The following is a 25,025-nucleotide window of genomic DNA, read 5'->3' as shown; positions in this document are numbered from 1 at the left end:
TAGTCCAACCCCCTGCTCGAAGCAGGACCAATTCCCAGTTAAATCATCCCAGCCAGGGCTTTGTCAAGCCTGACCTTAAAAACCTCTAAGGAAGGAGATTCTACCACCTCCCTAGGTAACGCATTCCAGTGTTTCACCACCCTCTTAGTGAAAAAGTTTTTCCTAATATCCAATCTAAACCTCCCCCATTGCAACTTGAGACCATTACTCCTCGTTCTGTCATCTGCTACCATTGAGAACAGTCTAGAGCCATCCTCTTTGGAACCCCCTTTCAGGTAGTTGAAAGCAGCTATCAAATCCCCCCTCTTTCTTCTCTTCTGCAGACTAAACAATCCCAGTTCCCTCAGCCTCTCCTCATAAGTCATGTGCTCTAGACCCCTAATCATTTTTGTTGCCCTTCGCTGGACTCTCTCCAATTTATCCACATCCTTCTTGTAGTGTGGGGCCCAAAACTGGACACAGTACTCCAGATGAGGCCTCACCAGTGTCGAATAGAGGGGAACGATCACATCCCTCGATCTGCTGGCTATGCCCCTACTTATACATCCCAAAATGCCATTGGCCTTCTTGGCAACAAGGGCACACTGTTGACTCATATCCAGCTTCTCGTCCACTGTCACCCCTAGGTCCTTTTCCGCAGAACTGCTGCCTAGCCATTCGGTCCCTCAATCAATCAAATCAATCAAAATGTATACTTGAAAATTGTATACTCAATCAAAATGTATACTTGATTTCACTATAAACGTAACTAAGTGCTGTGCATTCAGCAGAGAGGTGATCTGAGGTGGAATTGGCAAGCTGGGGTTTAGTGTTTCTTTGGAAGCAGTGAATCTGTGAATATTGCAAGCATCCAGTGGACCAGGGGCTAGACACTCCGGGGGGGGGGAGGGGCTCGAAGATTGGAGTTTGCCTGTCACTAACCTCTAGAGAGACAGTGGGGTCTGCGAGGTCTAGAGGGGAGTACTTGTGTATCCTGTGGCCAGTGGAGTTCATAAATTTAAATATTCCAAGGCCAGAAGGGACAATTGCAATCAGTTAGTCCAACCTCTTGTGTAACACCGGCCAGAGAACTTCCCCAAAATAATTCCTAGAGCATATTTTAAAGAAAAACATCCATTCTTGATTTAAAAATTGTCAGTGATGGAGAATCCACTATGACCCTTCATAAATTGTTCTCATAGACATGAAGGTCAGAAGGGACCATTATGATCATGTAGTCTGACCTCCTGCACAATGCAGGCCATAGAATCTCACCCACCGACTCCTGCAATAAACCTCTCACCTATGTCTGAGCTATTGAAGTCCTCAAATCATGGTTTAAAGACTTCAAGGTGCAGAGAATCCTCCAGCAAGTGACCTCTGCCCCATGCTACAGAGGAAGGCGAAAAACCCCCAGGGCCTCTTCAATCTGCCCTGGAGGGAAATTCCTTCCCGACCCCAAATATGGCGATCAGCTGAACCCTGAGCATGTGGGCAAGATTCACCAGCCAGATACCCAGGAAAGAATTCTCTGCAGTAACTCAGAACCCACCCCATCTAACATCCCATCACAGGCCATTGGGCCTACTGAACATAAATAGTTAAAGATCAATTAATTGACAAAATCATGTTATCCGATCATACCATCTCCTCCATAAACTTATCGAGCTGAATGTTGAAGCCAGACAGGTCTTTTGCCCCCACTGCTTCCCTTGGAAGGCTGTTTCAGAACTTCACTCCTCTGATGGTCAGAAACCTTCATCTAATTTCAAGTCTAAACTTCCTGATGACCAGTTTATATCCATTTGTTCTTGTGTCCACATTGGTACTGAGCTTAAATAATTCCTCTCCCTCCATGGTATTTATCCCTCTGATATATTTATAGAGAGCAATCATATCTCCCCTCAGCCTTCTTTTGGTTAGGCTAAACAAGCCAAGTTCTTTGAGTCTCCTTTCATAAGACAGGTTTTCCATTCCTCGGATCATCCTAGTAGCCCTTCTCTGTACCTGTTCCAGTTTGAATTCATCCTTCTTAAACATGGGAGACCAGAACTGCACCCAGTATTCCAGATGAGGTCTCACCAGTGCCTTGTATAATGGTACTAACACCTCCTTATCTCTACTGGAAATACCTCACCTGATGTATCCCAAGACCACATTAGCTTTTTTCATGGCGAGATCACATTGGTGGCTCATAGTCATCCTGTGGTCAACCAATATTCCAAGGTACTTCTCCTCCTCTATTACTTCCAATTGATGCATCCCCAGCTTATAACTAAAATTCTTGTTATTAATCTCTAAATGCATGACCTTACACTTCTCACTCTTAAATTTCATCCTATTACTATTACTCCAGATTACAAGGTCATCCAGATCCTCCTGTATGATATCCTGGTCCTTCTCTGAATTGGCAATACCACACAGCTTCGTGTCATGTGCAAACACATCCACTTTTTGTGCCGAGGTCAGTAATAAAAAGATTAAATAAGATTGGTCCCAAAACCAATCCCTGAGGAACTCCACTGGTAATCTCCCTCCAGCCTGACAGTTCACCTTTCAGTATGACCCACTGTAGTCTCCCCTTTAACCAATTCCTTATCCACCTTTCAATTTTCATATTGATCCCCAGCTTTTCCAATTTAACCTTTCAATTTTCCAATTATTTTCCAATAATTCCCCATGTGGCACCGTATCAAACGCCTTACTGAAATCTAGGTAAATTAGATCCACTGCATTTCCTTTGTCTAAAAAATCTGTTACTTTCTCAAAGGAGGAGATCAGGTTGGTTTGGCATGATCTACGTTTTGTAAAACCATGATGTATTTTGTCCCAATTACCATTGACCTCAATGTCCTTAACTACTTTCTCCTTCAAAATTTTTTCCAAGACCGTGCATACTACAAATGTCAAACTAACAGGCCTGTAGTTACCCGGATCACTTTTTTTTCCTTTCTTAAAAATAGGAACTATGTTAGCAATTCTCCAGTCATACGGTACAACCCGAGTTTACAGATTCATTAAAAACACTTGCTAATGGGCTTGCAATTTCATGTGCCAGTTCCTTTAATAATCTTGGATGAAGATTATCTGGGCCCCTCCCTGATTTAGTCCCATTAAGCTGTTCGAGTTTTGCTTCTACCTCGGATATGGTAATATCTACCTCCATATCCTCATTCCCATTTGCCATGCTACCATTATCTCTAAGATCCTCATTAGCCTCATTAAAGACTGAGGCAAAGTATTTGCTTAGATATTGGGCCATGCCTAGATTATCCTTAACCTCCACTCCATCCTCAGTGTTTAGTGGTCCCACTTCTTTTTTTTTTTCTTATTATTTATATGGCTATAGAACCTTTTACTTTTGGTTTTAATTCCCTTTGCAAGGTCCAACTCTACTTGACTTTTATCCTTTCTCACTTTATCCTTACATGTTCTGACCTCAATAAGGTCCTTGCTTTCCTTGCTGATCCCTCCCATCTTCTACTCCTTGTAGGCTTTCTGCTTTTTCTTAACAACCTCTCTGAGATGCTTGCTCATCCAGCTTGGTCTACAACTCCTGCCTATGAATTTTGTCCCCTTTCTTGGGATGCAGGCTTCTGATAGCTTCTGCAGCTTTGACTTGAAGTAATCCCAGGCCTCCTCTGCCTTTAGATCCATAAATTCTTCAGTCCAATCCACTTCCCTAACTAATTTCCTTAATTTTTGAAAGTCAGCCCTTTTGAAATCAGAAACCCTAGTCACAGATTTATTTTTGTTTATCCTTCCATTCAGTTTGAACTGAATTAGCTCATGATCACTTGAACCAAGGTTGTCCCCTACAACCATTTCTTCTTTGAGGTCCTCACTACTCACCAAAACCAAAGCTAAAACGACATCCCCTCTTGTTGGTTCAGCAACTACTTGGTGAAGGAATCCATCAGCTATCGCATCTAGGAAAATCTGAGCCCTATTATTATTACTAGCACTTGTCCTCCAGTCTGAGGGTTAATTACTCACACCGCCAAAAATATACACCTTATTTCCAGTTTGAATTTGTCTAGCTTCAACTTCCAGCCACTGGATTGCTGTATTCCTTTCTATGCTAGATTGAAGGCCCTATTATTAAATATTTGTTCCCCATGTAGATATTTATAGACTGGAATCAAGTCACCCCTAACCTTCTCTGTTAATCTAAATAGATTGAGCTCTTTAAGTCTATTGCTATAAGGCATGTTTTCAAATCCTTTAATCATTCTCTTGGCACTTCTCTGAACCTTCTCCAATTTATGAACATCGTTCTTGAACTGTGCACACCAGAATGGGACACAGCATTCCAGCAGTGGTCACACCAGCAGCAAACATAGAAGTAAAATAATTCCTCTACTCCTACTAGAGGGTCTCCTATTTATGCACCCCAGGATCACATTAGCTCTTTTGGCCACAGCATCACCAGGGGAGCTCATGTTCAGTTGATTATCAACCATGACCCCCAAATTTTTTTCAGAGTCATTGCTCTCCAGGACAGAGTCCTCCATTCTGTATGCATGGCCTACATTCTTTGTTCCTAGATGATACATTTACATTTAGCCATATTAACACACATACTGTTCGCCTCCCCCAATTTTTGTGTAATCTACAAAGGTTAATCAGTGATAATTTTATGTTTTCTTCTAGGTCACTGATAAAAATGTTAAGTAGTGTAAGGCCAAAAACCTGATCCCTAAGGGTTCTCACTGGAAACACCTGCTTGCTGACAATTCCTTGTTTACAATTACCTTTTGAGACCTATCAGTTAGCCAGTTTCTAATCCATTTAACATGGGCCATGTTAATTTTATACCATTTTAATTTTTTAAATCAAAATGGCATGTGGTATCAAATCAAACTGCATACAAAAATTTAAGTATATTACACATCCACATTATCACCTGTATCAACCCAATTAGTAATCTCATAAAAAAATATCCAGTTAGTTTGACAGGCTCTATTTTCTATAAACCCATGTTCATTTGCATTAATTGTAAATCCATAACATGGATGTTGGACAGCTGACCCCCAGGAGGCACAGATCAGGCTTCCTCAGACTCAGGGCAGGTGGTAGCGAGGTGTCTCAACTCTGGGTGCCCCCAACAAGCGCCACATATACACCAAATAAAAATACAGACAGAACTAAATGAGAATGTAAGGGATAAATGCTGGGATACAGCTGAGGATGTCTGCACAAGTCTCTTGGGAATGTCTTCCAGTCAATGCAAGACTTACATACTCAGGAAGGTATGTAATTGGCTGTTTACCCCCCTTTTCACCAGCTATTCCTTTTTGGACTCTTTTTTTTTTTTGCCCCCATTTTTCATAAGGAATACCTGTTTTTCCTTGGTATTGTGCCTAATTTCTGTTTAACTCTGTGGAAGACCACAGTGTCACCAACACTGGTGCATTCAGATCTGGATGCTTTATTGATAATAGAATCATTAATAATGGATTGCTACAATGGTCTACCTTATGAGGAGATTCTAGGATTTCATATCAGAATTCCAGTCTACTTCTAATTTCAAGGATATTTTACTTACTGATGTTATGTAGCTGCAGATATCAATCTTTAATAAACTGGAGCCAAAATTTTCAAACTTGGGTGCCTTAAAATTAGGCATATAATTACATTTCCGCCCCGCAAATTCCTAAATAACAGATACCTATTTTCAGAGGTGTTGAGCACCAGCAGCTCCCATTGACTTCAACAGGTTGAACTGTGGGCCTTCTGTGCCTCTGACAATCAGGCCACTTTTATTTAGGAGCCTACCTATGTATTGAGGGTGGACACCTTCAAGGTCCTTGGGGTTTAGGAGCACAAATCCCAGTGACTTTCAGGGGAACTTGCGCTTCAAAATTCCTTAGGTAGTTTTGAAAATTTCCCCCCTAGATGCCAAACTCAAGGCACTCAAGTCTGAAAACTGTGAGCAGGGTAATTAAAAGAAACGTGAAATTTCTGTACTGCCTTAAGAGAGATGGATTATATGATCTAGCAAGTTCTTTCCACCTCTAACTCTGAGGACCCCTAACATACCTACCTATGCCTATAAACACACTCTTAATACAGCCTTTGGGGGGCCGGGTTTGGATCTCAATTACACTGGATTTAGCGTCAAGTGTAATTCCTCTGATTTAAGTGGAGACAGTCTAGATTTACAACATTGTAACAGCAACTCAGTCCTTTCAAGGCACTAGCCTAGCACACTAGGCATTGTACTTTCCTTGGAAAGAAAACGATTGTATGAAAGACACAATCAAATCACATTTCTAATCAAAGAAATAATAATTAAAAAAGGCCACCCTACCTGAGCTGTGCTTTAAGTTCAGTAAACCTGGGTCGTCTGCTGGGGTCATATGCCCAGCACTTGGTCATAAGGCTGTAGAGAGTAGGAGGGCAGTTTGGAGGCATTGGTAACCGTTCACCATTCTCAATTCGACCAATCACATCATTGTTCTTCACTCCTTGGAAGGGCTTTACTCCATGCATTAAAATTTCCCACATACATACACCTGGAAACAAAAAGCAAGAAACTTCCTAAAGTGAGCGAACAACCAAAATCTGTGTTCTTGAACAACAAACTCCACGTTAAAGCTTAAGACAATGGAGTTGCTACTGAAGTGCAGCGCTAGGGGGCAAAATGAACAGTCCTTTCTCCAGAATAGCCATGTTTAGTAATTACCATGTATTAGAAGTTTAACGAAGTTTCCAATGCACTTTGTCCAGTACACACAACCACCAAACACAACCCACTCTTGGCTGAGAAATATAGCTGGCTAATCTATCTTTTTTATATAGGACCTATCATCACATTACCTACGTGCTGACCACAGAAAAGAATACTGAGCTATGTTAACTCTATCTCTAAGTAGGTAGCGTCTATAAAATTACATGCATTACTAATCAGGTCTAAGTATGAGGAAGTATGACTTGCATCTAACTCATCGCAAGCAGACAACTTTGAAAGGCTTCAGATTTAACTACTTTTTATCTCTTCTAAGTCAGACTGGTTGCTCATATTCAAATCTACATTTTTTCATAATGCTTGTCCCAGTGTCTATTTTCCATTGCCTTGTTTTGACTTGTGTGTGGTATTTTTATACTTTGACAGTGTTTTATTATCGGCGTTTGTTCAACTTTTTTCTGTCGAAACTATGTATCAAAATGTAGTTTCTGTTGAAACTATGTTACATGTGTAATGAGAAAGAGATAGCCTGTGGGCCTATGAGCAGCTGGGGTACTCCACCTGCACTGCTGTTCTATGCCAGATGGAAAAGATACTTTATTTTGCAATTAGAGATTCCTTTTTTCAACTAAACAGTCATTAATCTTGATAAATCACATACAGTTTTGCTTTATATTACTTAGAACTCTTTTGTTTTAAAGAGAACAAGCTGATTTTTTCCCCTGTAACTTTCTGCTATTCATACCCTGCTTGCCTTTTCTCTGCCTGTCACAGCTTGTCTGGTCTGCAGAGCTGAGTATTCAAGACTGGGAGATCAGACTACTGCAAAAACAGGAATGGTTTGCATAGTGAAGGGGACAGGATCATGGAAGATGGGACGCATTCCTATAATTCCTCTTTTCACTCAACCTCTTGTCTTTTCTAAGATGACAGGAGACAAAGGGATGAGGAGAGCTTATATGCACCAAAAGCGGTTGGACCCACGGTTGGAGTGAGCGAAGAGTGGGAGGGAGAGAAAGCCAGGACAAGATTTGGATCTCAGCCCAATCTTGTGAAGTGACTGGCCTTAATTCAATTTCAGGCTTTTTTTAAACATTCAAAAACACTTTAAATATCCTGCTAATTCCTCTTTCATAGTTAATGTTAAAGGGTAGAAACAGCGTAAGACAACAGAGGAAAAATACCCAGAGCAAGGGTGAACTGAACACTAGGAAAGGAAGGAGACAAAAGCAAGGACATTCACTGAGGGAGCCCACAGCACAGGAAAAAGTTGTGAAAATAGGAAAGCAGAAAGTGCAAACAGCTGGATAAAGGAACACCAGCACAATTATACTAGAAGACAAAAAAGAAACAAAATAAGATAAAAAAATTCCTGTTATGACTATGGGTCTCATTTTCATTTACCTTAAGAGCAGCTGTTAGGAGTGGTGAAAATGGGCCTTATGATAAATGAGAATCAGGCCCATGGTGTACAGAATGAAAAAGCATGGAGAGATAATAAAGTACCCAGTAAGAAGTCTGATTTTGGGATATGTAAAACAAACAATGGAGAGGAACTGGAAATTGTTCAGTTTCCATTAATAAAAATGGAACCATTAATTATCTTCTCCTCCAACAGTGCATCTGAGAAAAACCACCATCCATATTCACTTACCAAACATCCACACATCACTAGCTGAGGTAAAACGTCGGAAGTTGATTGACTCTGGAGCCATCCATTTGATAGGTAATTTTCCTTTGGAAGCTATGGGGAGATGAGAGGAAAAGGCCATTATTTTAGCTAATAAGCTTTCAATGTAGATGTTCCTCTATAAAATAATTTAGGGCCAAGTCCTAGCTCCAGCAAACAACTTGGTCAGGCTTTGTGTAAGAAACCTCTGTGCTTGCCCTTTGGCTCCTGCACCTTCTTTCCTGTAAGAGTGAGTAGGTGAGGAAGAAATAATGGCTAGTAGACCTGCAGTGTTGTGAACAGTCTCCTCCAGCACCATTTCAGAGGGTTCCTCACCCCGCCTACAGGGGTCATGGAAATCTGCAATCTCCCTTGCAACAGAACTACCGTAGTTTTACTGGAGGCAGGGCCGTCTGTTACTGAAAAGGAAGAGCAGGATTTGCTGCTAAGGCTACAGCTACACAGCGATCAACATTATAGTGCTAAAAATAGTGGTGTAGATGTTGTGGCTTGGGCTTTGAAGCTTAGGGAGGGGTGGGCTTTAGAACCCGAGCTCCATCCCGAGCCACAATGTCTACATGGCTATTTTTAGAACTGTAGCACGAGCCTCAGAAGCCTGAGTCTGTCAACCTCGACTCAGACTCATTGCCACAGGCTGCACAGATATACCCTAAACGTACATACATTGGATGAGCTTTTCCATTCCTGTTTCAAGTTAATGCTTTTTATCTGAAGGTATTTAAACTCCTACAATTAGCAATTATTTGTACCAAGCTTGAAGCTGCCATACACAATCTCACATACGGAGCAACTGTTTTTTAACTGAACCAGGAAAAAGTTTGCTTGTTTGTTCAATTTAAAAGAATGCAACAAATATTTCATGGTTTCAGGTAAATTTCTCCTTTCACCTTTGTAAGAAAGTAGAGGAAGGTATTTTGTTCACATTATTATGGGACATCACAGACACCAGAAGCCCTACTGGAGAACGGGGGGAGGGGCCAGGTAAGGAGCTTTTAAAGTATGCTGCAAATTTAGAAACATTTAAAATATTTTTACATATTGAGAGAGAAAAAAAATTATAAACATTGTTCCTAAATGTGCACCCTATCACTAAAAATGCTACTTACTTGACCCTCTATAAACAAATTGTATTCTCCTGTCAGGGTCCCTACATATCAGCGGTTCTCAAACTGTGGATCGGGACCCCAAAGGACCCAGGTCTGGCTTAGACTTGCTGGGGTCTGGGGCTGAAGCCCGAGTCCCACTGCCCAAGGCTGAAGCCAGAGCCCGAGGGCTTCAGCCCTGGGTGGTGCGGCTCAGGTTACAGGCCCCCTGCCTGGGGCTGAAGCTCTTGAGCTTCAGCTTTGGCCCCCCTGCCCAGAGCGGTGGGGCTTGGGCTTTGGCTCCCTCCCCCACCCGGGGCAGTGTAGCTCAAGTGGGCTCAAGCTTCGGTCCCCCCTCCTGGGGTCATGAAGTAATTTTTGTTGTCATAAGTGGGTCGCGGTGCACTGAAGTTTGAAAACCCCTGCTATATATCATGCATTGTGGGGCATCACATCAGAGTTCAAGCCAGTCATCTTCAGTCTTGGAAACCCCAAAGGGAAAAAAAATGTATGTTTCAAACCTTGTGTGTAATGAATGTCCCTATCTCAAACTCACTGAAAACAATTTGCAGGTCCCCATGAACTCACCCTCAGGTACTTGGGCTGTGGTGTGAATATGGGTATTTGTTAAATGAGTTTCAAAACCATAGATAATATTTGATACTCTAAGGGCTTGTCTACATGAACATTTAGTTTGCTGCAAACTGGGGTGTGAATCTACCCTGCACTGGCTGCGCACTAACTGTCCCTGTGGACCCAACCATCTGGGTGGACTCTGCTGATGCACCCTAATAGTTCGTTAGTGGGCTTTCATCTACTCTGCTTTGAAATGGGAGCAGATTAAAGCACATTAACAAACTCTTAGTGTGCATCAGCAGGGTCCACATGGGCAGTTAGTGTTGGCAGGCTAGTGAGGGGTAGATTCACACTCCAGCTTGCTGTGAACTAAATGGTCATGCAGACAAGTCCTAAGAGTTGCAAAGAAAGCAGTATAATGCCGCCCCCAAACTGGAATTATACCCATAAATGAATTTCCTGTCTTTCACCTATTTAACTTAACCATGTGATTTTTTTAAACAGCTCTGTGTGTGAATTTATTGGCATCTGTTAAACTGTTTTACTTTGCATTTTTATGTAATTAACCAGATTTCCTTAAATTAATTGTTTTGATCCTTTCAACTCCTTAGCACACACTCAATTCCTGTGACTGGCAAATCAGCTCGCTGACCTGCCTCTGTAGTTTAGGTCCACTAAGTACAGTCTCCTTACCTTTATAGTAAGTACTATCTTCCATATATCGGGACAAACCAAAGTCTCCTAATTTCACGCAGTCTGTGGAGGATACCAGCACATTTCTAGCAGCAATATCCCTGCCAAACAAACCAGAAATTTATCATTTGTAGTCACCTGTTTTTTAGATTCAGGTTTTCTTAAAAACACAGAACCTTTGTTACAGACCAGAGGTATCAACTAACATGCTGGAGCGAACCAAACTAAATTTTTTATGATGGTGTTTGGGCCAAGAATATAAAGTTAGAGTTGTACACAACCAATGACACCCAACAGGATTGCCTACTGATGACAGTGGGAAGTTTACAGAAAGACTGAGGTCACAATATGGCCCTTATGAGTAATTACATTTTTATGTGATAAAGTTATTATTGCATTCACCATCACTCTGGGAAAAGGGGTGGAGACACTTTCAGGACCAGCGTTATTTCTACCTTTTGTTAACCAGCAATTTGCACAAGCAATTATCACATTGCATGGGCACACACTATTTGTTGAATAAATGCAGGTTTCAGAGTCCATGTATTTACAGTCACTGGATCAAAAATTTAGGTGGTAGGTCTTAGCAGCTAGAATAGAATTAGTTGGGGAAGCAGGGGGAAGGGAAAGTCTTTGATATCGCAGAGGTCGGGAACTGGGGTAATGTCTTTCGTGTAAAGCAGGCATCAACTCATGCTCTTTGCAGGAAGGGCTTGGATTTGCAGGGAGGCTATTGTTCTCATGGCAAGGCCTGGAGGTTTTCTCATGCAGTTACCTATATGGGACTGCAGGCCTTGGATTCAAGTGGGCTAGTTATGCCTGGGGCACGTTAGGAGCTTTGGCTTTCAGCACTGAAGCAGGTGAGTGAAAACCAATGGCAGCTTGGGGTAGCTGCTTTCTTCCATTAAAATCACTGCTTCCAGGACAGCTGCCTTGACATATTTTTTGCTGATAGAGATTTTAATAGTCACAGCCACTTGGTCAAAATTCTACTGCCTATCTGTGTCCTCACTGGCCTCTGCCATTTACAAGATAATATGCCACTTAAACATACACAATTTATACATTTATACAAATAAAACGCTTAAGTCCAAATTGGCATACATGGAATTTGCATGTAGAAAATTGTTCGCTGTATATAACAGTGCCAGAGATGAAGGACTTATGGCCTGTTTCTTGTCCTACACAACTAAGTTCAACTTACTTAAACTAAAATTCCCCTCTCTCGTATGTGTTTTTAAAATTCACTTGTTTGTTAAACATAGGTATTTCCATTACAGAAACATTTCTGTTTTCCCTGTTCTTTAATTCAGGATGAGCCTGTTGCTCTCTCAGATAGGATTTTTCATATTTTGAAGATTACAGCTGACTTGCAGCTTTGAAAAATGTCGGCATTGCAAAGCAAAAGAGCAGCTGGTAACCCACAGTCTTCTTCCTAAAATCAGGCACTTACTTCAAGTCAATATAGCTGAGGCCCAGCAGGTGTCACCCTTGGTAGTCTATGTCAGAAATGTGGTTTTGTAGTGGATTCTCTAAAATTCATGAAGTTCTAACATGAAGCTGATGTAAACACACATACAGGTGGCTTTTTAAAAGTCTCAAAATACTGTTCTACATGTGACACACTTTTCTTATTGGGGAAATCAAGAAAATAGTTGAAACCATTAGAGAACGTTGATCTGTGCTGTAAACATTTCCCTCTAGCGAACATATCTAATATCCAGCAACTCTGCCAGCCCAGATATTTGTCTAATAATCTGTGAACCCTTTTCCTTAAATTGAAAGTTTTCATACAGATATAATCTTACCTATGTACAAATCTTTTGCTCTCTAAGTAGGCAAGTGCTGTGCTAAGCTGATAAGCATATAGTATCAGAGAGGCCAGATCCAAACTGTATTTTCTTACTTGCAAAAATGATCTCAGCTTTTGGAAAAAAGAAGAAAAGAGAGAGATGTCATGACAAATTAAAAATGAATCCAAAGGAGAGAGAAATCTCTAATGAGGTTTACACATTTAACAGTAAACAATCCTCCCCTTTAAACTAGAATAGAAAAGAAAGGCAGTTGTCATACAGAACACACACCCTTTGGGCTAAATTCAGGCTGTCTTTAATGTATGACAAGAGGTAGTTAAGTGGGATACAATTTTTGCACCCCACTTCTGTCTCCTCTTGAAGCCAAAGAGCTCAAACACTGCTGGGCCCACTTGGGTCAGGTGCTTCTGAACCTCTCCACATGTTCACTCCTTGGGAACTGCTCATATTGCTGGCATGAACCGTCTCAGCAGGTAACTGCATGGGTTTTGTACCCACACCTGGGCCAGCCTGAACACAGGGCAAATCAATATTTCTTGGGCAGCATTACTTTATGCCTATAATTGCACAGATTTTACTAGAGGCCTGGATTTAGCTCAGAGGAACTAAAACATGACATAAATTGTCTAGAAAAATAAGTCTAGTAAAAGGCAATTATAACACAACAGTGCAGCACTGGCTTTTGTTTAGAGGATTAAAATAAAGATTGAGAAGAAAGTTGTATGCTGAGAAGGAGGATTTGGGAACTAAAGGGAAGAAGTGGTATCTCTGAATAAAGGAATGGAAATAAATTGCGATACCCATTTTGGACAAATCTAACAAACTATAGTTTAATCTATTTTATTCAGGTATTTTCATATTGTATTATAAACCATGTAATTACTTCACCTCTGAAGTCTTTCAGAAATGTCTGATTCAGAGAAAATTAGTTAGAATTAAAAACAAAGGGACACTCAGAAAAAGAAATGTAGGTGCATCGACAATGTACTGTGAAAAGATCCCTACTCCTGAAGATGCTATCAACTGCATTACCAGAGGCGAAACAATTGCAGATAGAAACTGCTTACAGTAGGTGAAACTTCATGAAGTAGCAGAGATCACCTATAGTTGTGCTGTATTAATGAAAATGCTGCATAGGTCTGAACCTGCTCAATGGCCTCATTTACAATAGCACCAAGCAAACCTCAACAAAGGCCATTCAGGATTAGCTAAGAAATGTGGATGATTCCACTGTGATATCTTTCTGCTATGGTTTTCCTCATGAGACACTCACATAATGCAAAAAGAAAAGGAGCACTAGTGGCACCTTAGAGACTAACCAATTTATTTGAGCTTAAGCTTTCGTGAGCTACAGCTCACTTCATCGGATTTGAGCTTATGCTCAAATAAATTGGTTAGTCTCTAAAGGTGCCACTAGTACTCCTTTTCTTTTTGCGAATACAGACTAACACGGCTGCTACTCTGAAACCTGTCACATAATGCAAGCTACTCCAGCATTTAGTGTCAAACAGCATGGTATACATATTTTTGCAAATGTTGTTTATAAAGCTTATTTAAAATGTCACCCTCCAGACACACTAACATATTAAGGCTTTACAGAACCTTACTAAATAAATTCTAATATAATCACAAATTCAAAACTACGATTACTGCGATGACATTAACTGTGCATATAAGTGTTATTGTAGGAGGCTGCTACCAATGAGGGTCCTACCTAGGCAGTGCTAAATATTAATAAATCAGTTGAAAGGCAGGTGCCTTTAGCAATGACTATTAGTGCTGTAACTGCATGACAAGTCAAATGAACTCAGTTTTCTTGGAATAAAAAGCAAAAAGGGCATAATATGCTTTCCTGTATCTCTCAACAAAGACGACAAAAAAGTGGATATTCTTAATCTTATTTTTTAAACTATACTCCATAATCATTTAAGGAAGTGGAGCTGTGAAACCTCTTCTACGCAATATTTTAAACTGAACCATTTGTGTCCAGATGTCACGGTCTGAAGCACATACATTTTAAATAATTCACAGTAACATTCTTTCTATTGTATATCACCATGTGCACCTCTTACTTGACACAGACATTAGTTCTCACATTATAGAAGCAATTCAAAGCATCTCTGAGAACCATGGCCTAAATCAACCCTGATGTAAACAGGCTAATTCCCTTGACTTCAGTGGAGTTATGCCCAATTCCACCATGGCTGGATTTGATCCCGGACTTCACTTGTTTGATGAATTTGCCTTAGAGTGTAATATTTAGAACCCAATCCATTAGACTGAATAAGCAGTTCCCCAATCCCATATGAAAGTGTCTGTGAGATAAGAGGGAAGAAGAAAGAAGATACTTGGGAATTTATCATACCTCCCCTAGTGTACAGAGCTCCATGATTATCCAGACTGGGTTTTCCGTAATAACTCCAATCAACTTCACAATGTGGGGGTGATCAAACTGACGCATTGTTACTAGAAAGGAGGAAGCAGGTTTACTCATTAAATACAAAATCTGCCTGTTAAAGCAATAGCTGTTAAATGAAAAATGTTTTTGTAATAAAAGAGGATTCATTTAACTGGCTTTTACTGTAGGTCTGAACCAACTGTCATGTAAGGACATATAACCAGATTGTTTTGGGCGTGATTCTCCACTGCCTTGAATATTGTCTACTCTTTTGCACCTATGCAGAGTGAGTCTAAAACGCTATCTGATCAGAATAATCTCTTTACATTGATGTAAATAACTACAAGGTATAATGTATATCTTGACCAACCACAGAGTATTCGTTATTTTTAAATGGCGTATGATGATAGGTTACTCACCTTCTGCAGCAACTGGAGTTTTTCCGGATGTGTCTCCCTGTGGGTGCTCCACTTCAGGTGTGTATGTGCCCCTGCACCTCTGATCAGAGATTTTTGGTAGCAGTGCCCTTTCTGCCCAGGCATGAACCCTACACATCCTTGTGCCCTATACCTAGGCTATATTGGGGTGTGCACACAAATCGTTCTCAGTTCCTTCTGTACGGCAAAGCCCACAGAGGCAGCTCTGAAGCAGAGGTGAGAAGGGTGGGTAGCGGAGCACCCACAGGGACCATATCTTGAAGAACTCCAGTGACCGCAAAGGTGAGTAATCTCTCCATCTTCTTCTTCAAGTAGTGTCCCTGGGGGTGCTCCAATTTAGGTGACTCCGTAGCAGTAGCCCGTTAAGGAGATGGGAGTTTCAGAACAGAGTCCATTACTGAATGTGCCTACTGCCCCATCTGATTTTGCAGAGTCAATTAGGATGAAGTGGTCAGAAAATGTGTGCACCGAGGACCATGTTGCAGCCCTGCAGATTTCAGCAACCAGAATGTATTGAGTAGAGCTACGGATGTAGAGTGTGATCTAGTAGAGCATGCAGTCACTCTTAGGGGAGGTGTAACCTCAGCAAAATCATAATAGGCAATAATACATCCAGAAATCCATTTAAAAAGTCTCCAGGTGGAGATAGGGCTCCCTTAGATCTGCAGTAGAAACAAAGTCTAGGGAGGGGGTTCTCAACCTTTTTCCTTCTGAGCCCACCCCTCCCAACATGCTATAAAAACTCCATGGCCCACCTGTGCCACAACAACTGTTTTCTATATATAAAAGCCAGGGCCGGCATTAAGGGGTAGCAATCAGGGCAGTTGCCTGGGGCCCCAAGCCACAGGGGCCCCCATGAAGCTAAGTTGCTCAGGCTTCTGCTTTTGCCCCGGGATTCAGTCCTGCATGGCAGGGCTTAGGCTTTCTGCCCTGGGCCCCAGCAAGTCTAAAACTGCTCCTGCTCAGTGGACCCCTTGAAACTTGCTCATGGCCCCGTAGGGGGCCCTGGACCGCTGGTTGAGAACCACTGGTCTAGGGTTCTTCCGGAATGGCCTGATCCTGTCCAAGTAAAATGCTAATTTCCTCTTAACATCTAGTGTATAAAAATTAGACTCCTATGTAGACTGATGAGGCTTAGGGTAGCGGGTGGGGGAAGGAAGGTGAATAGTTTGCTTGATATGAAATTCAAAGGACACCTCAGATAAGAACTTCGAATGAGGTCTTAAAGATACTTTGTTGTCCAAGGAGAAGGTAAAGGGAGGATCTGCCATTAGAGTTCCCATTTTCCCAAACCTTCAAGCAGAAGTGATGGGCACCAAGGTGGCTGTCTTCATAGACACTTGTAGCAAAGAGCACATAGCTAATGGTTCAAAGGGCTGTCTCATAAGATGGTTAAGAATCAGGTTGAGATCCCAAAACAGTGTAGAGGTTTTACTCTGCAGGAAAAGATGTAGGAATCTCAATGTACTCAGATAAGCAAATACTCAGAAAACTTCTCCTGGCACATGGAAAGCTGTTATTGCTGCTTAATGAACCTTGATGGAACTTACAGAAAGGCCTGAATTTTTCAATTCCAACAGGTAATCCAAGATCAAGAAAAGATAAGACTGGATAGGAGAAAGATGATGCCAGTTAAACCAAAGGCTATAGTAGATTCCTTTTTGTTATTTAATAGGGTATCTTTTGTACTTCCAATGAACATGTGGTCTCTAGTCCTGAGAACCACTGAGGAACCAAGCTTGTAGTTGCAGAACGTTCAAATTGTCATGAAGGGTCTGACCCACATCATGAGACAACAGTCAAGGTTTGATTAGGAGCCACAATGGAGGACAAGTTAAATTCCTTCTAAGCTGCGCAGCTGGGTGGCCGCCCAGCAGGCTATCAAGTGCCAGGCACTTCAGGTGTCCCTCCCTCCACTGCCGCGCTGCTCCTGCCCTTTGCCTTGGAGCCCCTGGCCAGCTGCTCCTGGGAGCCTCCTGCTTGCTGTGCAGAGCGCAGCAGCAGTGCAGGGGGAGGGGGCGCTAATGTCAGGGTATCCCCATCCTCCCTCCTCTGTACCCCATCTTCGCAGACCAGGGGGGACACACGACAGGGCTCAGGACGGAGGGAGCTTGCTGGCAGCTGTTGCTGTGTCTGAACAAGCAGGCTTCAGACTGCTAAGTGCCAATCTACTTAAAAGGGCAGCGTACTTAAAGGGGCAGTGCATGTCTCTCTCTGTCACTCACACACACACAGTTTTTCACACTCACCTCCCAACACATACTTGTATTATTATTGTTGTTGTTACCTGATACTTCTTTCAAAGTGTGTTTTAGTGTTTTGACTGGTCTATTCATTTCATAATTTTTATTTTTCTCTTACGCTTAAATTTAATTCTTTGAGTAGTGAGTTCTAAAATGCCTAACCTGTCCTGGCTAGAGTAATTATCCCTATGACAAGTTTTAAAAATATATATATATAGGTTTTTTGTTTCTACTATTGGCGCACATCCACACATTACCTAGATATGGTGCACATAATAAAATTCATTCTGCACATGGATGGAAAAAATTAGAGGGGACACAGAGGGCAAGAGGCGAGTTTGATCAGGTAAGGAAGCCAAACTTGTCTTGGCCAAGTTGGTGCAATGACAGTGACTTTGGCTTGGTGCAGTCTGATCTTGATAAGGACCTTCAAGAGCAATGGAGTTGAGGATATGCACAGAAAAGACCCTTTGTCCATGTAATGAGGAAAACATCTCCTAGAGATTGGGGATCGAGCCCCGACTCTGGAACAGAATTTCCTTCACTTTGTGTTGGCTGCTCTGGCAAAAAGGTTGATCTCTGGAAATCACCAAGCTACAGATATTTTTTTTGAGGACCTAAGAGTCCAACTCCCATTCGTAATTTAGGGAGAAACGTCTGCTCAGGTCATCCACCATGGGGTTTTGTAAATCTGGGAGATAAGAATCTGAGATGACTATCCAACTGGCTATGCACCAGTTTCAAAGGTTTACTGCTTCGGTGCAGAGTGAGGAGGAACATGCTCCGTCCTGACAATCAATATAATACATGCACACTGTGTTGCCTGTCATGATCTTGGTGGACTTGTTTTTGAGCTGGGGAAGAAAGTGGAGGCAAGCATTTCTGACTGCCCTTAACTTCAATAGATTGATGTGTAAGTGCTGTTCCTGTTGTGACCATCTGCCTTGGATTGTCTGAGGACCAAAATGTGCTCCTCATCCCAAAAGAGAAGCATCCGACGTTAATACAATTGTAGGGGGATTCTGGTTGAACAGGATTTCTGAACAAACTTTGGATAGATTCATCCACCAGGTGAGTGACTGTAGGACCTGTACCAATACCTGCTTGCTGTGAATGGGTTTTCTGGGTACAAAAATAGTCCTGAGCCATCCCTGGAGACACCCAACATGGCATTTTGCATCATAAAATCACAATCTGCCATATGTCCCAGCAATTGCAAGCATGTCTTTGATGGATCTTGAGGGATGAGCTGCACTCTTTGGAGAAGGTTCTTCATGAGGGAGATAAGCTCTGCCCGTTATCAAATCCAGAATGTTCTGTCAGGGTGGTTCTCGAAGAGTCTTTTCTAACTTCAAGTACAGACCACACTCACTCCCGGCCACCTTCATGACCACTATGCTTTATTATACTGTTCCAGCAAGCCATTGCCTGTAGTGCTATTTATATATTTACAAGTCAAAGCCAGCTTCCCACCCTTGCTTCTGCGGGGAAAGGTATATACTCAGACAATTGAACAAGCATGTTAGACATCTGAAATTCAGGATAGCATCCTTAGCAGTTATAATTCTGTCCCTAGAATTAGGGGACTGGTTTGTAACCCTCAACTTCAGAGATGCCTACTTCCACGCAGCAATTCATCCTCGACCTCTTAGCTGCTGGTTCTGGTTGCCTATGGAAGACAGAAAATAGAGTAGGGTGGGATCTTTGTGCCAATTGAGGCCTGCTAATTTTTCTTTGTTTACAGGCATGTATAGCCCTAAAGACCTAACTGTTGCCCTACAGTCCTTTAGGGTATGAAGCGAGTCATCCATGGAATCTGTGGAAAGCTTCTGGCCATAGAAAGGTAGATCTTCCATAGTTGATTGTACCTCCCACGGAAACCAAGATAACTGAAGCCGGGAAGTTTGCCTCTTCACTACCCCAGTGGAAATAGACCTGGCTGCAGTGTCCCCTGCACTGAGTGAAGCCTGCAGCAAAGCTTTTGCTAAAAGCTGACTCTCCTTTATTGTAGCACTGAACTGTTCTCGATGTTCCTGTGGTGAATGGTCAATAAAAGCATTAAACTTCTCATAGTTCAGGTAGTCCAATTTTGCATCAGAACCTGGGTGGTTAGCTGTCCTGAACTGAAGTTGCTGTTGAATAGTTCTACGAACAAACAGGTCCAGATATTCCTGGTCCTTGTTATAAGGGGTGATTTTTTTGGATATGCTGCTTGCCCCTTTCATAGTGGATGTGACTGCATCCACAACCAGAGCGTTTGGTGCTGGATGGGAAAATAAAAATTCAGAACCCCGGGGTGCGCGTGTGTGTGCGTGTGAGTCAGCCAACTTGCATGTAGGGCTGGGCCATTACTGGAGTTTGCTAGATGAAACTGGCAGGCTCAGCAGGGCTTCATTAATTGGCAGTGCCACCCGTGCTGAGGCAGAGGTGTGTAAGATGTCCAGGAACTTGTGATGGGAATTCTGGACTCCTTCCAGGGATACTTGCAGGTTGTCAGCAATCCACTTCATCAGGTCCTGGAATTGCCAAAAGTCGTCAGCTAACGATGGCAGCGGTGGCATGACTGCCTCATCCAGTGATGACAAAGAGATGTTTGTGAGGGGGGTAATCTTTTTGTCCGCTCTTGTCCTCTTGCTCCTCAAAGGTCTTGTCAGGCTCAGAATGGGGAAGAGGGATGGATAGTAACGAGGAACAAGGTCTTCTATGTTTTCAGTGAGACTGAGTTGAGGTCCCTTGAAATTGCTGGCAATACATTGCCCATGGATCCTAGTAAGGCCGGTGAAGGAGATAAGACATGGGGAAGGAATCCAGTGCTGGTCATCCCAATTGTTGGAATGTAGAGGTCTGATGCCTTGCATCTGCAACAGGGAATAACGCCTCCTGGAATAAATTGGAGATCCTTGAACACAAAGTTCAGAGTCTGAGTCAGAATGCTCTTCCACATGTTGTATCTGAGGTGACAACCCATCCTCATGGATAGTTGAAGGTGGAGAAGAGGTAGGTCTCCCAGAAACATAAGCAGTCAGTGACCAAGCTGATCTCAGTACCAATAGGCATCCAGGAGTTGCAAGGAGCAGAGACTCAGGCTCATTTGGTTCATGGAGGATAGGCCCATCAATGGCTATTAGCCAGGATGGGCAGGGATGGTGTTCCTAGCCTGTTTGCCAGAAGCTGGGAATGGGTGACAGAGGATGGATCACTTGATGATTACCTGTTCTGTTCATTCCCTCTTGGGCACCTGGCATTGGCCACTCTCAGAAGACAAGATACTGGGCTAGATGGACCTTTATTCTGACACTGTATGGCCGTTCTTATGTTCACGTCTTTTGGGTATTGGAATTCCTACAGGAGAGCGCTTGAGACCAGGATTTCGGTGCTGTCTTCCTCTTGGACGCTCTCGGTGGCCTTGATCTCGAAGACAATGGGGCACTGGCAGATGTGGAGGGTCTCTGTACAGGGGGGTTCCCTGTACCCAGATCCGAAGCCAGTCTTTAGGCTTCTTTCATCCTTAATAGTCTATACTTAATTTCCTTATTTTTAAGTGGATATCCATTTAAAAGAAGAGCAGATTTTACACTTGCAGGGAATGTGAGTCTCCCAAGCAATGAATGCTGTGGGACTGTCCATCACTAACAGAGACTGATTCTTGACAAGAAAGGTACCTTTTAAATCTCAAGGAGCCTGGCATCCCCAACAGAAGAAAAGTTGTTCAAGCCCCTCAATAGGGGAAACAGAAAAACAAAAAATGTATTTCTTTCAATAAAAGGGGAACAAAGGTTCCAACTACGAAATACTAAACCTACGACTAATAAGAACTAACTATACAGTTAAACACTAATAAAATGGGGAAACAGGTACACAGCAAACAGGCACATGCTAGACTTCATCTCTGCCAAAGGTGGTTGAGAATGATGTGACGGTGGTTTGCCCATGGAGCCCTATATAGCCTTGCTATAGGGCACAAGGATGTGTAGGGTGCATGCATGGGCAGAACAGGCACTGCTATCAAAAATCTCTGATCAAAAGCGTAGGGGTGCATGTGCATCTAACATGAAGCACCGACAGGGACATTACTCGTTGAAGAACATAATTTAGGAATAGTTCAATTGCACATTTCTTATTTGTTAGAAGGTAAAGGGAAAAGTAAAATGTGTAATTCAATAACCACATAAAAATGCATTTCAGTGCTATGATACCCATAGAAAATCTCATGTAATGATTTGGTTTACATCAGATTTTATTTGCTATGGGCATAATTAACTTATTTTTACTCCCAGCAGTGCAATAACGACACCTTTCATGTCATAGTTATACACCTTAGTTACTAATGCTATGGGGGAGATAATATTTGCTAGCTGAAGAAAAAACATCAGCCTTTTGATTAGGTTTGATCTCATGACACACAGCAAGTTTCCTAAAATATATCTTAAAATTATATTTCCTTTATCTTTGCAGCTCACACTGTTGTGGTGGCTCAACAGAAATGTATATTCTTCCCTCAAATTAAATGGTCTACTTTAGTTTACATAATATGTGCCAAAAATAAAAAAAACCTTCTATACTTTTGGCTGCTAAACAGCACATTAATGCTGCAAAAATTAAGGATTTTTGTACCATAGTCTGGTTAGTCCAGGGGTGTCCTCTCAGCCTCCACACAGCTGTCACATAATCAACACATTTTAAAATAATCATCCCTATTATATTAATAAGTATAGTCTAGTTAATAATTCAATATTGCACCCCTCTATGACAAAACTTATAGAACTTAGATATAACGAGGTGCCCTGTGATTATATTCCCTTTGAAGCTTTTAAAATACATTTATTAAACAATATAGGAAATTAACAGTATACATACAGCAGCATACTTCTCTCACAGAACAAAACAAAGGTGTAAGTAGAGGTAGGTTTAGTGGGGTAAGTCGAGTTGGGTGATAATGGATAACGGAATACATTGCATTTGTGGCTGGATCCCTTCCCTTAACCATTCACTTCCAGGCTTTTTTGAAACAGACAATTTTTGCAAACTAAGTGTCTCTTTTGAAGGTTCAGAGGAGGGGGCAAAGCTACTTGGACTCCTCTGAAATTCACTTCCAGTCTTAACTTTTTGTAAATACAATTGATTTCTTTGGGAACAGATTACACCATGATCTTGAAAGCTTCTGAGTGCTCTTGTGATAATCACACCCAAAGCAGTTTTTAAAAAAAAATCAGATTTATTAATGTGGAATACATTGTACTGATTTGATTATGAAGCAGGAAAGCAGCTTAAATTCACCAGAGAGGTTTCCTTAAAATGAAGTTACTGCTAAAAATAATAATTCATTATTTTGTCTGATAGGGTCTTGGCAGTTTTCAATACTACAGACTTTTTTTCTGGTGACAAATGTACTCTATGAATTAAATCAAATTGATTTTGCTTGCTTGAATCTCCCAGTTCCAGAGAAGCAAAGTTACTGTATCAGTGTACTACCTAGTTCTCACATTAGTATATTTTTTATCCAATTTTCTGTCCTGGGGATGATTTTCTAAAGACAAGATTCCCTCATCACTAGCATCTGAAAAGAATGAATATTTTGGAGGAAGAAGCTATTCATTATAGCAAGTGGAAGATGGAAAAAGCCCTCTGAAAAACTGGCAGCTGAAGTGGCAATATGCAATTTAATTATATACAGAGGTGTTAATGTTAACATGCAGCTTTGTGAAATAAAGAGATGAGTTTAAGACATCAACAAAAAAGCTACTGAAGATAGAGATGTAGATCTTAAAAAACATTTTCTCACTTCCAATAATTTTTCATTGGGTCATTTTTCATGTTAAAGGACCTGCACTATCACTTTTGTATCAGCATAAAAAACCCAAACAAGCCTCCCTCTCCCCTCAAAAAAACAAAACCCAAACCCCACAGGTTATGAATCGAAATCAGAAACATTTGAAGCAACATAAGCCAGAGTCAGCTCTGTCACTTGTAAATTATTATTACTGTAAGTATTAAAATTATGGTAGCGTCCAGTGGGTCCAGTCGAGGTTGGGATCCACTGTGCTGGACACTGTAGTAATATGGAAAGGAGTCAATCCCTACCCCAGAGAGCTAACAATCTGAAGACACACACAAGTGAAAGGGAATGAATGGGGATACAAGCATACCCACAAACAAATTAGTATGGTGAGGAATTGGCCCAGCTTTGTTAGTTACATGGCGATTGTAAGTTTGTTTTTTTTTAAACTGGGGCAGAGTAGAGATAGGAAATAAGGAAACAGAAAAAGAAAGGAAGGGGAAGAGGAACAACAATAGCTTGTCACCAGGCCATCCATGATCAACAAACTGGGTTTATATGCATCACCTCACAGAAGAAGAGAGTCTTAAGAAGGGATCGGAGGAAGGATAAGGAAGAGTCTGTGTGGATATTTACCGAGAACATTTTCCTATGCAGATGGGGTAGTATGTTTAAGGCTGGGAATGCTGGCAGAGAGACAGTGCAGGTCAACTTTGCAATGGGTTAACAGATAAGCCAGGTAGGGAGTGCCTACACTGTGAAGGGCCTTAAAAGTAAAGACAAGAAGCTTGTATTTATGTGGAGGTGAAGGGGGAGCTGGTGAAGGGATTCAAGCGGGAGCTGATGTGGTCAGAGCAGTAAGCCAAGAAGATTATCTTGGCAGCAGTAATCTGAATAGACGTTTCAGGGCCAAGGTTGCAGAAGTCAAGGTCAGAAAGGAGGACATTACAGTAGCCAAGACATGAAACGATGAGGGCTTTGATGAGAATTTTGACTGTCTGGACAGAAAGGAAAAAGACTGGATTTTAGAGCTGTTGTGTAGGAAAAAGTGGAAAGATGTTGAAAGGGTCTGAATACGTGGGTCCAAACAGATGACAGGGTCAAAGATGACATCCAAATTATGGTTGGTATTGTATGATTGGGAAGATATAATCAATGGTGAGGGAGAAAAGGGAAGAAGAAAAGGCTTGAGGGGAAAAAAATCAAGAGCTCAGTTTTGGAAATGTTGCGTTTAAGATGACTGGACATCCACAATGAAAAGTCAGAAAGACAGGATGAAATACTAGATTGAAAGGAAGGAGTAAGCTAGCTCATCAGTAGAAAGGTAGAATTATGAGTCATCAGCACAAAAACAGTAGTCAAAGCCACTGTACAGGGAGAAGAACAGAGGCAAAGAATGGAGCCTTGAAAGACACACACAGAAAAGGGGAGAGGGAAGGAGGATAACTCACCAAACAAGACACTAAAAGATGGTTCAGAGAGCTCAAAAGAGAATCATGAGAGGACAGAACTACAGAAGCCAACGGAGGACAAAATATCAAGATGTAGGAAACGACAACAATACAAAAAAGCTTCTGAAAGATCACAGAGGATAAGGATAGAGTACAGGTCCAATATATGACCAACAAGAAATTGTTAGAGACTTT

General features: G+C 41.7%; 1 protein-coding gene across 13 annotated transcripts in view; it reads right to left on the bottom strand.

Annotated features, from left to right (window-relative positions):
- PTK2 (protein tyrosine kinase 2) overlaps positions 1–25,025 on the bottom strand; it is a 375,599-nt gene that overhangs the window by 56,136 nt on the left and 294,438 nt on the right. For all 13 annotated transcript variants that reach the window (XM_074943797.1, XM_074943800.1, XM_074943801.1 and 10 more), the window contains 5 exons: positions 14,891–14,991; positions 12,520–12,635; positions 10,712–10,812; positions 8,325–8,414; positions 6,293–6,497 (listed from right to left, as the gene is read on the bottom strand). In XM_074943797.1, coding sequence (XP_074799898.1) covers positions 6,293–6,497; positions 8,325–8,414; positions 10,712–10,812; positions 12,520–12,635; positions 14,891–14,991 — 613 coding nt within the window. The remainder of the gene's footprint in view (positions 1–6,292; positions 6,498–8,324; positions 8,415–10,711; positions 10,813–12,519; positions 12,636–14,890; positions 14,992–25,025) is intronic.

Source organism: Natator depressus, chromosome 2 (genome assembly GCF_965152275.1).
Source record: "Natator depressus isolate rNatDep1 chromosome 2, rNatDep2.hap1, whole genome shotgun sequence".
Lineage (NCBI taxonomy): Eukaryota > Metazoa > Chordata > Testudines > Cheloniidae > Natator > Natator depressus.
Note: the sequence above shows the minus strand (reverse complement) of the source record. Positions and strands in the feature narration are given on the sequence as shown.